At 34.0% G+C, this 18863-nt stretch overlaps 1 protein-coding gene across 1 annotated transcript in view; it reads right to left on the reverse strand.

Moving 5' to 3' along the window:
- The window catches only part of GALNT13 (polypeptide N-acetylgalactosaminyltransferase 13), a 592145-nt gene that overhangs the window by 168686 nt on the left and 404596 nt on the right, over window positions 1-18863 (reverse strand). The window contains exon 9 of the mRNA XM_004482209.4: window positions 3016-3196. Within this exon, the coding sequence (XP_004482266.2) occupies window positions 3016-3196 (181 nt within the window). The remainder of the gene's footprint in view (window positions 1-3015; window positions 3197-18863) is intronic.

Raw genomic sequence — 18863 nt, forward strand, 5'->3', positions numbered from 1 at the left:
TGCCTGGTATAAACCAAACATTCATGGAGAAATCAGGAGAAGGACGAAACAAAAGTGGCTTCCTTTTATATTCATTCATTCATTCATTCATTCTTTGAATTACCTAACAAATATTTTTTCAAGGATTACAAAGTGATAGGAACATTACTATTCACTGGAAATGTAAATCTATGAACTACTTTGGATATAGAGACAAGTAATAAAAAATAAAATATGTTAAAAAGTAGTGACGGATTGGCCATGCTATCAAAAATGTAGGGTATATACCTTCCAGAGAGAACGAATACCTGGATAGCTCAAGACAGAGATAGAGCTGAAGTATTCCTGATGTTAACCAAAAAAGTAGGCAGGTAATATTTTAAACAGCATATGGGAAAAAAGCAACATTGCCAGAATTTGGCTCATAAAGGACAGTAGTTAAAGAGTGAATTTGGAACAACCGCCTAAGTAGATAACAAGATTCAGTAATAAAAGCTCTGGTGTAAAATGCAGGAGTCTTCTCACAGAACATATTGGACAAAAAAAGACGTACAGAGGAATAGCAATTTCCTTAGCCAGATTGTTAAGAAGTTTCTGGAGAATGAAACAGATAAATATAACTGTGTGTGTGTGTGTCTGTATATTATAATAACCAATAAAATTCTACAAGTGAGCGTGCACACATCCCTTCCTCCGTGCACATGCCACCTCTTCTCTTCACAAACTCACCCAGTATTCAAGAAAAGGAAAAACAGAAACTCAACAACTCTAGAGAATAGCAAAGAAACCCTTTATTTTATTTTAAAAGTTATAAAAATTATCAGCATCTACAGACTAAATAATGACTTTATCTGTTTTCGGATGATTTGAAACCTGCCTAGAGCTAGAATTTTTTTTAGACATCCAGCTCCAGTTGCAGATTTACTTCCATTCTTCCTTTTCTACTGAGAAGCATTCTTTTGCTTGGTATTTTTGTTTCCTTCCTTTGCCTACACTATAGTAGGTAAATCCCATGATCAGCAACGTTGGCTGCCTCTGAGACATACATAAGCATAAATGTCCCCTAGGAAATTCCTAGATATTTGCAGCATACTCCCCAAATGTCCTTTTTCTGCTTTTTAATGCACTTTTCTGGATTTAAATGAGTCCATTTTATAAGAACAATAACCTTGCAAATGATATTTATTGTAATGCAAAAACTACACTTTCAGGATACACAAACAGTCCCTGCTGAGCAACATAAAGTCATTAGTTCCAGAGCGTAGACGCTCTTTTTCACCCTTTAAAGTCTAAAGCTTGTCATTTCGTTAGAGTTTGAGAAATGGTTCTACCATTTATCTGCCTTTTTCATTCAATGGAAAAATATACGAAGAACCAATACATCACTTTTAATGTGCTGATGAGGACAATGCATATGGTAACAATTATTCTCAGTGACTTATATCTCTGAATGTGAGTTTCATGTAATCACATATAACATACTTCTTTCTAACACAGCTCCTTTATTCATATTCGAGTGTCTATATTTCTACAAGTATTTGATTTTAATTCAAAAAATATCATCATAAGAAAATGAAAAGGTTATATAAATGTCAATGCCTCACTGTGAATTTTACATGCTCTTGCTGAACTAACTCTGTGAACATCTGGACTGGGCTTCTACTATAAAGAGAATTACATCTATGCATGAAATAATGTTCCTGGCAATAGTTTCCTGATATAGAAGAAGCTTGAAAATGTGTGAAAAAGTCCTCCTAATCATACATTTACATATACATTGCCCTCTATTTTGTTCTATACAGTAATGCAAAATCTTATTAAGAAAGGTCATATTGCTCATTCCCTTCTTTGTAGTCTTGAATAAAAGAAGAGTTTTTATAGCTTCATTATTCTTCAGAAATCAGAGCATGTCAACTAGGACCCAAACTGGCTTTTCTAAGCCAGGTACTACTGTATAATAAAAAAGAGGATATGGGCCATGCATTTTTTGTTGTTGTTCTTGTGGGTTATAAAATGATGATACTGATGATCATAAAGGCTACATATAACATCATTGCAAATTATTTTATCAATTAATTTGAATTCCTATTAATTTGTGCTTTAGTCTCCTTGTCTAGATTCTGAAATCTTGAAGGCAATTTTGTTTATCTCTGATTTGTATCTCCTCATAATGCTTCATTTTTTTCCTTTCTTATTGCCTCAAAACATTTTTTATAAAAATATAGCTGTTGTAGACAATTTATAAAATATAGAAAATGATAAAGAAATAATGAAATTACAACACTGAGTAATGGGACTTTCTCATAATATCTTTTTTACTTTTTCAATGACAATTTTAAAAAATAAGTAATGTGTTTTACTGAGAAAATTTAGAGAAGTAAGATATAGGGAAAAAATGAAATTACTCATAATCCCACTGGTTAACATTAGGCTATATTTACCTCTGTTTCTATAACTATCCTTTCTGTAGCTAAAGTAGGAGAACATTTTAATGTTGTATATTACACTATTTTTTACTCAAATTTATAGATGAGCAATTTACTATCTTACATATTCTTCAAAAACATAAATTTTATTTTGTCTAATTTCCATCTTGTTTCTGTATGAAGTCACTTAAACATTTCCTACTTTGGATATTTAAGAAAATAAGGCTGCAGAAAATAAATCTGTTTAACATGCTAAGCATTTCTTAAATTGAGCTGATAAATGTTAATTAAATTTGGATCCCCCTGTGTACCACTTGCTCCATTTTTCTAGCATAATACTGGTGTCAAGAATGAAAGAAAGAAAAAAAGAAAATTAAGGAATTTGAGATAGTCTTTTTCATTTTAGGTAAAAATTTATTACTTTGTGCAACTTTCTCAAATGTACTTTTCTGCAGTACTATGGAAATAAACAATATTTTATTATAACAAGTAGAATAACAGTAATAATGAAACATATATTCAATATGTTTAAAATTTTATATTTTCCTTGCAGAGGAAAAAAAATGTCACAATTGCTTACCTGGAGATATGATATAAAAGAAATGCTTACCTGGAGATATGATATAAAAGAAATCTTTAAATTCGTCCATCCAGACTTCTGCTAGCCTCCTGTTGTTCTTGTTGATAACATGACCAGTGCCACCAGGGAAAGTGTATGGAGTTGCCTTCCGAAAAACATGGCCAACATGAGAGCAGGTCACAATCTCTAGTGAGCCTCCACACTGCCAAATCTGGAAACAGGAATAACCATTGTATCAAGCTAAGCAAAATCTTAAGATCTTACATGTTTCAACTAAACATAGGAGACACAAAATTTAGAACTAGCATATTTATTGTCAGCAAAGGATGCTATTTTGGGACAGTATGATATTTTCATTACTGATTGCACTGGAATCATGGAAGTAAGATTTAATTACTATGTACCTTTATTAGCCTATTTAATTTCCAGTTCCTCACAGTTAACCTATTTGCTGCTTAATAGATCTCTGGATCCAAACTGTGCTGTGAATGAACGCATTTGTATGCATTAAATGCCACGGTCAAAAGCAAAATTTGATTTGGAGCAAGAGCAATCTATTGTACCTCATCCATCTGGAATTTTAAATGACTACTTATTCCCACTTTCTATGCCCCTGCCTCTGTATATGTTATTACCTTTTGCTAAAATGTGCTAGGATTCCTTTATATCTGCTCAACTTCTATGCATTCTTCAAAATCCATCTTCAAGAAAATTTCTTCTGGAAAGCTCTGCCGGGAGATTTAGTATTGTATGCCTTTTGTACTTTCAACATGTGTTTACTGAGAAACTGATTACACTGTGTTGTAAAACAAGCAACTGTTTATGTCAGTATCTATCTTTTAAAATGATGAGCTTTTAGAAGACATAAATTGTACCTTTTATTTCTTGGTATCCTCGCATTTACCATACAGCAAGTCTAGATATTATGTAAAATATTCATAAAACATTTCTATAAAATTAACGTTTATGGCCATTGGTCATACCAATAGCATCTGTGTATATACATATATATTACTACAAGGACTCATTTATTATATTATATATAAGATATTTAATATATTATTTATACAATAATTTTGCTACATGTTTTTAACCTCACTTTAATAAGTAAAAGTAATTTTACATGGAATTTGAAGGATTGGTTTTATAATGTAACAACATTTTTATTTGACAGATCTGATTTAGGGGAGTTGCTTTTTTTTGGAAGAAAAAGTTTTCTCCAACTGATCCCTCAAGCAATATTCAGGTTAGAAGAGAACTGCTGTTGGACTTGGGTAGAAATAGAAGACATTCTTTTTTTTTTTTTAACAGTTTTATTGAGAGATAACTCATATACTATACAAATCTCCATTTAAAATGTACAATACAGTGGTTTTTAGTACATTCACAGGTTTGTGCAGCCATCATCAAAATCAATTTTAAAGCATTTTCACCACCCACAAAAGAAACCTGGTACCCATTTGCAGTCCTTCTCCATTCACCCTCACAGCTCACCATCTCTCTCCAGCCCTAGGCAACTGCTAATCCATTTTCTGTTCACTTTTTATGAATGGAATCATACAATATGTGGCTTCATTGACTTCGCATAATGTTTACAAGGTTCATGCATGTTGTAGCTTCTATTGTCATGTCATTTCTGTTTATTGCTGAATGATATTTCATCGTGTTGATAAACCACATTTTATTCATCCATTCATCAGCTGACGGATGTTTGGGTTGATTCCTCCTTCTGGCTATTATGAATAATGCGCTATAAACATTTGTGTGTATAAGTTTTCATACGGACATAAGATTTCATTTCGCTTGGAAACATATATTAATAGAAGTAGACTTGCTGCATCTTATGGATACTCTATGTTTAGCCTTTTGAGTAACTACCAAAGAGGGTACAGCATTTTATATCCCACCAACCATATATTAAGGTTCTGGTTTCTCTAAATCCTTGCCTAAACTTATTATCTTTTTTTTTTTTTTTAATTTTTTTATTTTTTATTGATTTTGTAATAATATTACATTAAAAATATATATGTGAGGTCCCATTCAACCCCACCCCCCCACCCCCCCTCTCCCCCCCCCCCCCAACAACACTCGTTCCCATCATCATGACACATCCATTGGATTTGGTAAGTACATCTTTGGGCACCTCTGCACCTCATATACATTGGTTCACATCATGGCCCATACTCTCCTCTATTCCATCAAGTGGGCCCTGTGAGGATTTACAATGTCCGGTGATTACCTCTGAAGCACCATCCAGGGCAGCTCCATGTCCCGAAGACGCCTCCACCTCTCATCTCTTCCTGCCTTTCCCCATACCCTTTGTCCATTATGTCCACTTTTCCCAATCCAATGCCACCTCTTCTATGTGGACATTGGATTGGTTGTGTCCATTGCACCTCTATGTCAAGAGGAGGCTCAGATTCCACCTGGATGCTGGATGCAATCCTCCCATTTTCAGTTGTAATCACTCTAGGCTCCATGGTGTGGTGGTTGTCCTTCTTCAACTCCATCTTAGCTGAGTGTGGTAAGTCCAATAAATCAGATTGTAGGTGCTGGAGTCTGTTGAGGCTCAGGATCTGGCTATCACATTGTCAGTCCAGAGATTCAAATCCCCTAAATATATCTTAAACCCCAACATTAACTGCACCTCCAGCACATTAGCATGAAAGTCTTATGAAGGGAGATCCCATCTGAGTCCAGATTCATCACACATAAACACCATTTCCAAAGAGGGGCCATCTGACCTGGTAGTTAACCCCATCGGCCATGACCATAACTCCCATGGGTCTCTTTAGCCCTCAAAGGAACCAATATCTGGGGAAACTTATTATCTTATTATGTCTTTTTCTTTTTTTAGGAGGTACGGGGTTGAACCTAGGACCTTGAACGTGGGAAGCAGGTGTTCAACCACTAAGCTATACTAGCTCCCATTATCTGTCTTTTTTACTGCACCATTCTATGAGGTATGAAGTGGTATACTGTGGTGCTTTTTTAATATATATTTTTAATTAGGGAAGTTGTAACCTTATAAAATAATCATACATAATGTGCAGAATTCCCTCCACCAACACCTTGCATTATTTGGAATATTTCTTACAGATTATGAAAGAAAATCTTCAGACTATTACCCTAACTATGCTCCACAGCTAATGTGGTATATTTTTTCCATACACCTATTATTAACAGTATGTATTAGTATAGGTCATTTGTTATAGTTCATGAGAGAACATTCTCATATTTGTGCTGTTAATCACAGTCCATCTTCCATCAGAGGGTTCAATGTGTTATATAGTCCCTATATACCCAACATTAAATCCTTTTCCTCTTTCCCCAGCAATGATCTTTTCACATGTGGATGTACACCTTTATAAATTTTGGTGATATTTAAGTGTCCTTTTACTATCATTGCAGGACCATGCAGAACACTTCCATTGCCCCCAGTCACCCCCTCTTCCAACTATTCTATTCCTCTCACCCCCTCCCCTTAGGGCCCACAGTGACAACCAAGCTTCACTGCTTGAAGGACAAGATTCATAGAAACTTGCAACAATGCTGAGGGCTTGTCACACTAGTCTGTCATACCCCAATGGGACCCACCCATGCTCTTGAGAGATACCCACCCCTCTGTTTGTTTTTTTAATAATGACCATTCTGAGGTATGAGATGATACCTTATTGTCGTTTTGATTTGCATATCCCTAATAGCTAGTGATATTGAACATTTTTTCATGTACTTTCTGGCTATTTTATTTCCTCTTTGGAAAAATGTCTATTTAAGTCTTTTGCCCATTTCTAAACTGGATTGCTTGCTCTTGTCTTGTTGAGTTGTACTATCTCTTTAGTATAGTATGGAAATCAAACTCTTATCAGATACCTGCCCCTGACTTCAATTCTCAGATGAAGGCAGTTCTTATAAGTATTTTGGAGAGATGCATAGAGGTGGTTGTAACTGTTCCATAAACCATTTACTATTGGCCCATGCTTTGCTGGCATGCCATAGGGTTCTGACTCCTGGAATAAAGTGAGTACTTCTCTGTCACCTGTGTTCAAAGAAAGTAAACGCCCATACTGCATTTCTTTAGTAAAGGTTCTACCCAAAATTTGAATGAAAATGAAAAGATCAAGGTAGGAATGCATAACATTGTAGATAACTAGGTTGATTTCTGGCTCTTATAATACTGAGTTAACTACTATAAAAATTAAGCATTTAATTGATCGAATATTGACCAAATAGTTGCCATTAGTTAGTAGTCTCCTGGGTTTTGTGAAGTAATTAAAACATAACTCATGATCTATTGTGGTTAATAATCGAGCAAATGTGGCACTGGGGTAGAAAAAGTAGCCATGGTGGCTGCTGGGTGTGGGGAATGGGAGGAAGAGATGAGATGTGGAGGCATTCTCGGGACTTGGAGTTGTCCTGGGTGGTGCTCAAGGGACAATTGCCGGACATTGTATGTCCTCCCATGGCCCACTGGATGGAACGTGGGAGAGTGTGGGCTATGGTGTGGAACACGGGACATGGGGTGCTGCGATGCCCGGAGATGTACTCACCAGACGCAATGGATGTGTCATGATGATGGGGGAGAGTGTTACTGTGGGGAGAGTGGTGGGGTGGGGGCGGTGGGGGTGAATGGGGACCTCATATTTTTTTAATGTAATATCTTTTAAAAAATGAATAAATTGAGTAGAATTTGAAAAACAAAAAAACCCATAACTCATCCCCAAAAACTATTTGGATAAATTTTAAGTGGGAAAACTCAAATTGAGTGGAGCCCACAATGACTTTTATGATAATTTCCCTTAGTGCACCCTCAATACAAATTTTGGAAAGAAGAAAGGAGAAAGAAAGAACAAAGGAAGGAAGAAATAGTATGCCAGAGTCATTATGCACTTGGGCTTGAATATATGCAAATAAAAGTTTTCTATAGGCTTTGTTACTTACTACCTGTGCATACTTTTCAGAAAATTAAGTCTTCAAGGCCTTAATTTTACCATTGTCAAAACAAGATAAAGTTAATAAAAATAGCAACTATTTCCTAAAACCCTAATGTGATTCTGTCAAGATCTGCGCTTGCACTTTATATGGAATGAAGTAAAATGTAATCTCTTATCTAAAGTTTGTTGTTGTTCAGGGAAACCAACATCTGCAGACTTTCAGCTGATTTTTAAAAAAATATTTAAAATCTTGGAGCAATTTGTCTTTCCTTGGTATCACAATATCAATATCCACAAGTTAGGTACACTGTGAGAAATTTAAAAGGAAGATCAATTAGTTTCCATTAGAATACAAATTTAGTTCTCTGAAATTATTTTGCAATGTCTTAACAAACAGTAGATACTGAATAAAACATGATGCCTCATTCACTTGTGCCCATGGTATCCAAATTTATTTTGTTTCACTGAGCACATCTGATTGTTATTTTCTAGGCTTCCAGCAGATTAATATTTGTATATTCTACCTCTTCAAATAAATTTGCTCATGTATAAAATACAAAGTGTCTTTTTATCTACAGAGGATTGAAGCTAGTTAGTTACTTGTCTTTGTTCCCAGATATTTTTATGAGAATCTTTTGATGATGGAAAAGGTTGTTAATCAAAATGTAAAATGCCCATTGCTCATTTGATTATCTATTTCATTTTCTTCCCCAGCCAGGAGGCAATTAAACTTACATACATTATCCTTTTCATGTTTTTGGCCCCTACTTCAGTGACATTTTAATTAAGGTTCATGAACTGCACAAATTCCAACTCTGCAATCTCAGTTCTAATGCAACTATTGTTTTTAATTTTAAATCTTCTGTGCCAAATTCATGCAACTGTTTTTACAGTACTCTAAATCCCATATCCCTTCCCTCCCCACGCACACATACTATCCCTGACACAGAGTCACTATTTAATATAGCCTTAACAAAAACAACAACTATAATATTCCATGGAGGCCAAAGAGCATGATGGTTATGAGTGTAGACCCCAGATACTGAGATCACAACCCAGCTCTTCTGCTTACTCGCTAAGGGAGCTCAGTCATTTCATCTTTCCATGCTTTAGTTTTCAGATCATAAAATGAGACCAGCAAAATCTACCTCAAAGAGTTGGTGCAAGGATTGAGGCTATCCAATGCACATACAGAAAGCCTTAACTGGTTGGATTGGAGGAAATAGAAGAGACTATTAGGGGGTTTATCACAATAATCTAGGAAAGAGATATTAGTGACAATGGAAATAGAAAGGAATGGAATAATTTAACATAATTTTGGAAAGTACAAGTAGGAATTAATGTATATGTTTTCCACTATGCCCTTCCTATCAGCCCCAGCTCAAATAGATTTTCTTCCTATAAAAAGTCCTTGGTTATGCCAGATTTCATTGTTCATTGGTCATAGTTTTTACTGTCCTCATATAGCACTTATTTTCAACCTCCATACCACCCGATTTAGCTCTCAATTCTATCCTTTGTCATCTTGCTAAATGTTCCATATACATATATATATGGTTATTCAGATGTATTAATATTATCTCCCCAGTCACATTCTTATCTCTTTGAGAAGCATCACATTTCACTTAGAAAAAAGTATAATTTACATATAGTGAAAAAATCAGAATTTAAAGGTACAATTCAATAATGTTTGCAAAGTTTAAAAAAATGTTTAGTTCACATTGGCATTAATACATATTGATGGTTGGTTAATTTATCCATTAATAATAATATATAGAAATATAGAATAATATATTGGGCATGGTACATTATGCATACAAAATAGTTTCTTCCCATAAAAATGAAATTAGGAACAAAAGCTATTACTTTCTTAGTTCTGGGTAACGGAAAATTGAAACAAGACACTGCTGAATCAATTTTCAAAATATTTCATTCTATATTCATAGTTTGTTTCATATAATTCTTTTCAGCACATCAACTCTCCACTGTTTATAATATCCAAGTAGACTGATGACAAATCCTGTAATTCTTATAATTGAAATAAAGCCTAAAAGAGCCTCCCTGGAGACCCTGAAGGTATTAAAGCACTTGATAAATTTGTATGAGCAAATGCAAGAGGCACGAAAGTCATTATTCAAATGGGACAGAAATAAGAATTTCTGTAGGCATTTTCTATTCATTCTTGCCATGAAAGTTGCCAGTTATTTCTCACAGTCATTTTGCTTGGAGAAAACCCTTCCTTAATTGGTGGGTTTGTCTCTTGACCTTCAAAATAAACTTCCTGAAAGTCCAAAATTCAAAAAGTACCCTTTTATATCTTCTCAATTTCTAAGGGACTTAACACATAGATGCTCAAATAGGATTTTTAAAGGGAAGTCTCCCATGTAACATTAATCTTTCTGTCTTGCCAGAGGTCTCACAAGTGACTCTGAGAGGGAAGGGAGAGAAGAAAAAGATTGAGCAACAGAAGGGAGAGGGCTGCTTAGACAGGGTGCACACTTGAAGTGGAGGAAAAGGTTTGAAATGGAATCAAGGCAGTGTGTTGAGGGGCCTATGGCCACTGAAGGATTCTCACTCCTCTCAAAAACACTCATTTCCAACATTTAAAATCCAGAGTGGAGCTACCCTTAGACATAGACATGACAATATTTCACAATGTACCTTCTATCACTTTTAGTCTTTACCCAATTTTGTTCTCTTTGAGGTTGTTCTGACCTTCAGATTTACCACACATTCTGGTCACTGTTTCTTGGGGTCAGGAGAACTACATGTTATTATTCCACATCCTATTAAAATCGCTTATATTTCACAAAACGCCAGTTCTCCTTTAGAACAACAAGGCAATGCACAGTCCTGATTGTGTTATGGCAAATCTTTCATTTTCTGTTTAAATCACCCATATGAATAGAGTAGGCAAGAAATGAAGAAGAACACAATCAGCCTACCGGATATTGAAACTCCTAGGTAATATAAGGTGGCCCTGCTTAAGAAAATTAGTGTCTAGCTCTTCATACTTACAAAAAAGGTATTGCTTTTTTATTAGTACAGATTGTCCTGAGCAGATAATTCATGAAAAAGCATGCAAAAAATAATTTGAAACTGTCATACCTTGTCATATTTTAATAATGAATAATTTTAAAGTGTGATAAATACTAGAGGTCTTCAAGTATTCTCAGTGTATTTAAGGAGAATCTTAACTAAGAACAGAAGTAGTCTTACTGGAATTTATGCTTTCCTTGTTGTACAATTGACCCTATAAATAAATCTAAATGGTGAAAAGTTTTATGTAGATTTGATTTTGAAAACCGGATAGAAGGGTCTGTGATTTACTAAATGGTATTTGGGTCAGATGTTTTGCATTTTACATTAGTGCCTTAGAATATCTGATGATCTGACCGCCTGTCAGATATCAGTAACATCTGCTGTTTCTAGCTGCGGAACAGCTCAGGACAGCTGGCGATGCTGCCCCGCTCAGTCCTCTTTGACTATCAGTAGAACACCTGGGTACCCAGCTGCAATGTGTGACTGCCACTCCTGCTCTTTTACAGATGCCAGAAATACTGAAAAAGAACTCGGCTGGGAGGAGAAAAAGAAAACCTTGGTCCAGCAGACAGGGTCATCCTTCAGGTACTCAATTTTTCCATCTGTGTATTCTCCACCTTACTTAATTGTAGCTGCAACATTTAAGCTTAAAAGAAATTTCCTATATAACCTCTAAAGCGTTCAAGGGCTTTCCAAATGTAAGGTACCAGGATAAATTTGAGGAGAGAGAATAGCCTTTCTTCTCTCAAGCATTTTTCCCTCAGGCCTTGGCAGGCATCTTTTCAGCAAGTGTGTACTAGTCATTGGCTTTGTGTCAAGCACCATGCTGTGCTCTGGGGCATATAGAAAGAATAATAAAACATGGCTTTCTGTCTTCAAGTAGTTCAGAGGCTAGTCTAGTTGTGAGTGTTAGAATTGGGCATATTAAAGACCAGTCATCAGTTTGCATTTGACAGTTAAATAGCAGTCTCTCACGTCTACAAGAAAAGGACTGTTTTAAGAGGGACTCATGCCAACCACAGTCTCTTCATGGACAGGGTTTTCTCCTGGTTTTTAATTAGCTAGAAGCATTTTTTTCTTGTCAAGGATTTGAGACATTTTTATAGGAAGCTATAAGTAGTGCTTCAGATAAATATTTTCCCCAGAGTGCACATATAAAATTCTAATGCCATCAATGGAAAATTATGATCTCCTTCCAAAAACTGTCTTACAGGCATCCTTTTTGCTGCAAAGTGTTTAGTGAGAGAAACATAAAATATATAAAAATATCCATACTGAAGTCATTGCAAGTTCTCATTACAAATACCCACAGAACCCATTATGAAGGGAAATATTACTCTACTTCTGACAGTTTTTGATACTTTAAAAATAAATTGGTAGTAGTCAATGCAGGCTATATTACATTTTAGAAGTAAAGGAATGGCCATGAAATAAAACATTTAGCATATTACTCTGCTCATTTATCAGTCACAAAAAACAGAAGTGCAGAGAAGATAATTTCCTCACCTGTTTCGGAGGTGAAATGTAGAATTGCATTTATGGGTTGTTCTACAGAGAACACCAATGCTTGTTCAAAGACTTGCTGAATGGGCTGGGTTTATCTAAAACCTTCATTCTTATCAACCTCTCTGTTGATAATCTTTTTTTTTTTTTTTTAACTAGAGTTAAAGAGCAGCTGATCTAAATTTCTATTCATTTCTACTTTGAAACGTCTCATATTATAGCCTTAGCTTCTTCCTGCATCTTACATAAAGAGAGTCAACCTTCCTCTCCAAAGTTAACTCCTACCCTTAGGCTCTTGAATTTAGAAGATAAGAACACGGTACAGGTGTGGGTTTTATATACAGTTCTGCCACTTTCTAGCCACATGATGATTTCTTCAAGATTCAAAATCCCCAGCGATCGAATTAGACAATACTACCTCATCCACAGTGCCCTGGTAATGACATAGTGAAATACAGAGGTTGAAACAGTTTTGCAAATTAAGAAGTGTTACCAAATTGTACTTAATTATCACCATAATATTCTGCCAACACCTGGAAGTATGTATCTCACCAATTGTCCCTTTTTTGATGTTATCTAGTGTCTTTTGAATCCTTCCTATTATTTTATCCCCTATGATAAAAAATAGAAAATGAAACAATTACTTTGATCTTATTTGCCCTTTAAGTTATGTCTAGGCTCTTTTTCTTTTAATGTTTGCTGGTAAACTTCTTTAAAAAATTTTTTTTCCATAAGTATCTGCAATCCAATTATCTTAACACCTTATAATCTAGTATCTTGATTCTATCATCTCTTAAAACTGCTCATGAAGCTTTTTGGGCTTTCAGTATTCTTACTTCCTTTTCTGAAGCACTTGACACTGTTGACAATCACCATAACTTTCTAAGTTTTTGTGACATTATATATGTTCTTTTCTGACAGCTTTGACTTAGCAGTCACTTTCTCTTCCTTCTATCCATTAAAGTAGGTGCTACCTAAGGACAAGCATTGCTCTTCTCTCCTTATTTTCTTCCTTGGCAAACTCATCCATTTTCACACACTCCTTTAATTATACATTCTGTAAATCTACCTCTCAGATCTGTCACCTTCCTTACAGTTTGCCACAACTCTGCACATTTCCAACTTCCTCAGGTACATCTTTAACTTTCCATGACCTTAAAGATTCAAGAGTTTCCATTTTATTCCCCAAATGTGAGAAGAAAATTTGCAGTTCTCAGAGTTCTCTCCTACAGGGTCAGGGAACCACAGTGTTTCCTACCGTCTAACTGCTACTCAAATGCATCATTATAGGATTAGTATGGGACATTCTAACCTAAAACCATTTATTTATAAATTTGTACCTTAATTCAAGAATTCAAGAAATTGATGATTTCTCAAATTCAAATGTTTTGGTTGATCAATTAAAAATATAGAATATAAAATTGGTGGATTAACTAAAATGCAGAATCAAAATAAAATATAGAATTCAATTAACCAATTAAAATAGAGGAAAAAACACAGGGAAGAGATTACATATCTATCACTGGGCTACATACCAAGGAAATAAGTGGGAAAATGTAGTCAAATATTTGATAGTGGATTAGCGCATGCAGAAACATATTTTAGTATGCAGGTATATTATGTCAGCAATAGGGAACTGCTAATATTTCACCCCCAACTTTTTATCAAATTTTAGCTTTTCTTTGTATATATGCAGCATTTTGTAGCACAAGCCAGTGGCTGGTTTGGTAGTTAATAAAATATTTCTATAATTTTAATCATTCAAGTTTGAATTATTGCAGATGTAGAGAAAACTTAAGTTGGGGATAATTTCTTAGGGGTACTTTAAAAAATCTATTGAAAATCTACCACTAGCTTTTCATTGGTACTTAATATTTAATTTCTGTACAGTTGGAGCAAAGTATTCCCTCAACAGTATCTTCCACCCTAAAGAGTCATTCCTAGTATCTGGAATCCGTTATTGCTGAAATCATTCAGGCTTATTTAAATAAATCTCATAATTGGTTTCCTTTTATAACTACATTTCTGGTTGACAAGAACAACAGTGAAACGATTGGTAGTCATGTACTCTAAGATAGACATCACTAAGTGTGACAATATAATCATAGCTTAGGACGTTGCACATTTATTGCAGTAGTTACCATAGAGATTTAAATTTGGCTCGTTAATAAAAAGTACATGAATCTGAGTTAGAATGTATTAATTTTGTCTGAGCAAGGTGCTCTGGTTTTCTAACTAAATATACATATAGAGAAACAAAAATTTTGGAAATTTTTCCCTGAAAATTTTTACGGTATCAAATAAAGGTATATAGAAAATATTAAGTTCAATTTCTGGTGTTTTAATGGATATTTCATTAATGCTGGCAAATATGTATTTCTGCAAAATACATATTTAAAGGTTTAGTGATACTTCATGTATTTTTCAAGAGGGAAAACAAAACCTGGGGGGATCAGCCTAAACCTAGGTATGATTCAAAATAAAGAGTAGGACCATGGGAATATAGAATATAAAATGAGAGCTTGAGATTTCTAGCCCCTGATTTTCTGCTGCTCTATACAAGACAAGGTCCTTGGATTTTTAGTTTACAAATTCTCCCCTGACTGTCTGACATCACAGCAATCTTTCCTTCCTTTGAACTCAATACACTTTATGTCTGCACCTTCAAATGATACCCAGAATAAAATGCTAGCATGTGCTATTTGTTTCCTTACATATCTCTAAATTGATTAAGATCAAGAGTCACATCTTGTATATATATTTCACCTATAGTGAGTGCAGATCTAGGTATATGACTATTTATACTAATTGATGGAGAAAACAAGGGTGGCTTGGTACTGGGATGCTACACAGAGGTGATCTGAAGTGTCATACAAACATTATCAAGTGCATTAAATATAAAAACCAAGTTTATGGGAAAGAAAATGCTCTCTACAAATTAAATCCATACCATCACAATAATATGCATAAAATAACTCTAGAATTTGCTATTTAAATGTAAAACTTCATCAAAACACCAACTATTCAAAAGCACGTCCTTACCTGTTATGTTCACTTTCACATCTCTAGTACCTCGTACAGTGTTTGGAACATAGTAGATGCCTATTAAGTGTCTGCTGAATAAATCAATGAACCAAAATATTCTGAGAGAATGAATTATGTCTTAACTATTGAATAAGAAAGCTTTATCTCCCCAAAAGCTTTAGGATATTTGTGATCCAATGGACTTGGAATGAAGGAATTCAACTCATCATTTCATGGCTGTGCCTAAGGTATTTATTGTAGACTCAACTTTGTTTCCCCTGCAAATTCTGGCAAGGCTTGATGAGTTCAAATGTCCTTTTAGAGGTCTTTGCTGACAACTGTAGGTAATGCACTACTCCACACCTCCACACTGCATCTTCCACCTCTGCTACTCAACCATTTTATCTAATTTTGCTTTCTTCAAGGCACTTGTTATTACCTGAAATCAACAGGCAAATTTTCTGTTTACTCAGTTACTGTCTATTGTCTCCTTCTAACATAAGCTCTGTGAGACCAGGGACTGTGCTTGTCTTCTTTACCACTGAATGCCCATTTCTTTACACAAAAGTAAATATTTTTAAAATAATAAATACATTTTCTGAATTTCTTTGCAAACTTTGAATTTAATAACAGATTAATCACACTTAGTCAAACCCAACATAATAAATGATTCTTAAAATTTCAAAACTAGAAGTCTTTTTCAGATTATTTACTTTAGCTTCTCATCTTTGTATACAAAAAATGGAACACTGATTTGTAAAATAAATAGCGCAAAGTCACTTCATGGCAGAACTTATTCAGAAAATACCAAAAAAAAAAAGTTACCATTTTATTACTAGAATATTTCAGGGCACTATTAACATAAATATACATTATATGATAAAATACCACTTTTTAGGAATAAAATGGAAGTCTCTCATAAAATTAGTCCATGATAGAATGTATCAAAATTTTTGGTACAATAATTCTGAGCCCATTCACATTTGTCATACAGCCCTTTTTATTGCCATGATTTCAAACAGTTAAATTGAGGTCCTTCAGGTTGAGGGTCAGATGGATCTAGACTTTTAAAGGTAATGTGTGTTAGCTATCCATATAAGCAGAGAAGGATCAGAAAACAGTCTCAGAATCTGAGTGTTTTCCAAAGGTAACATACCAGAGAATTGTCTCTAACAAGACTTGTTTTCTAAATGTACTAAAACCCACTAAAGAGCCAGGCATACCAGGCTTCTTATTATATTGAAATAACCCTGAATTTGTTAAGGGATAACATTGTCAAAATTGTTCTTTTTTAAAATCATACTTAAAAAACTAACGAGTTATTTCTCATCTCATGTATGTTTATTTCCATTGAAAGGCATAATTCAAGAACACAAAACTTTCCAAACTAAAGTGATCTTTCAACAAAATATATTTCCAGTGTGTATTTCTGAAGTAAACACTAGAAATATCATTCACCTTTGCATTAAATATTAATGGAAATACAATGTGTATTTTATACATTACTATTTTGTATCATTTTCATTCAATTTCTTTCTATTTTTATGGATATGTGGTGACTACTACTCAGAATTCTTTAACAATAAAGACTCCCTTATGCTATATAATCTTTTTATCTGTATATTTATTGTCATATTTATCCTTTATAAACTACTATATATACATAAAGTTAAACTGATGAAGATATATAAATGGATAATCAGAAAGTAGACAGAATAAGTTAAATATTAGATAAGTAATTCTGCAAGTTAACAGATATAGTATATGCTTACAGTCCTCCAGAGAAGCACCCATGTGATAAGATTTCATGAAATCATGAAAAAGAAGCAGTGAATGTTATTTAGCACAAGTGGGCTAGGTTTAACAATTTATACTCCATTTTCTCAAACATGTGCCTAAAATATCTTTCTATTCTTTACAAAGTTAACTTCTACTTGTTCTTCATTTCTCAGTTCAAACATCACTTAATTTCCCATATTGTGAATTAGTATTTGTCTTACCATCTGTCCTCATCCCATCCTCTAAAAGAACTCTTATTTTTATTGTTCTGTAATTTTTTTTTGTTTGTCAGTTGAGTTCCAAGAGAGCATTACAATGCTTATTCCCAACCTGACATAGTGTTTGATACTAGCAAGTAATTCTCAAATATCTGTGGGATGAATAGATAAAAAATAGCATAACAAAAAATACCTAGATAACTTAAATCTTGATTATAGTTTATTTTATCTACAAAGTTGTGTCAAAATACTTTTTTTTTTTCACTATGACCTTTATTGCAAGCAATTCTGTAAACCAAAGCTGTGAAGGAATGAGGGGGGGCCTGCTCTAAAGGAAAAGTAAATTTCAGTTTTCATGACTGACTACTATTGGTGATGCCTATATGTCTGTATATTTAGTATGTGGATTTTATTTTTTATTTAGAAGAAATAATATTTGGCAACTTTTAAGATAACTCAAATGTTAATTGCTCAGCAGTTCAGACAGTCTTCATTTAGACAAATTATATTAAGAGAAAAACTCAAAATGATAGTTTATGTTCTTTTAAGATATAATCCTTTACGAGATCAAATGACTTTAAAAAAATGAAGGTGAGCACCCCAGGAAATGGGCATCCATTTGAAGAGCATTATTAGGTGTTTGTCAAAACATAGTCTAAGATAGCACTGTCTTGAATCTAACAGATGTTGACTTTTAGAACCAAGTGTCAAGTTTATCTTTCTAGATTAACACCTAAATTTCCTTTCATCTAAATAGAGGTTCTATACAATCTAATAATATTTTTGCTTTAGCTGTCAGGAAACTCTGAACAAAGTTAGTGCTTACTCAATATTACTTAGCTCATCCCATTTTCCTGTTACTCTATTTCTCTGCCCTATCTATGATTGATTTTTGTCTTTATTCTTAGTGTTAGTTTATTCTTAGTGTGAGTTTTCATACTGCTGATCTATTAGGTAATTTTTAAAAATAGTGAAAATAAGATATAAATAAAGGGGTGTGATCTAAAAATAAATTGTGTTATTGACCTCCCAAAATTATTTTTTCAAAAAATATTATTTTAAGAACTAATGGAATGAATATAAAAGAGAACTATAACTTACCAACAAGTTCTATTGTATCTAAATCTCCTAAAAAACCATAAATTTCTAAACATAAGTATATCTCCATATAGTATGTTTATAACATGAAACATCACATCAAAGACTAATAATATAAGTGTGGCCTTATATTACAGTTTTATGAACTGTTTAATAAAGAGATTGTTACCAAAATTATCAAATCTTTGGCTATTATAATTGTAATGGGAAAATGAGTATTTCTGCTAAAATTTGCTTAATGTCTCGTTTACCTGTTCATTTGTTTTTCCCTAAGGAAGAA

Source organism: Dasypus novemcinctus, chromosome 7 (assembly GCF_030445035.2).
Source record: "Dasypus novemcinctus isolate mDasNov1 chromosome 7, mDasNov1.1.hap2, whole genome shotgun sequence".
Lineage (NCBI taxonomy): Eukaryota > Metazoa > Chordata > Mammalia > Cingulata > Dasypodidae > Dasypus > Dasypus novemcinctus.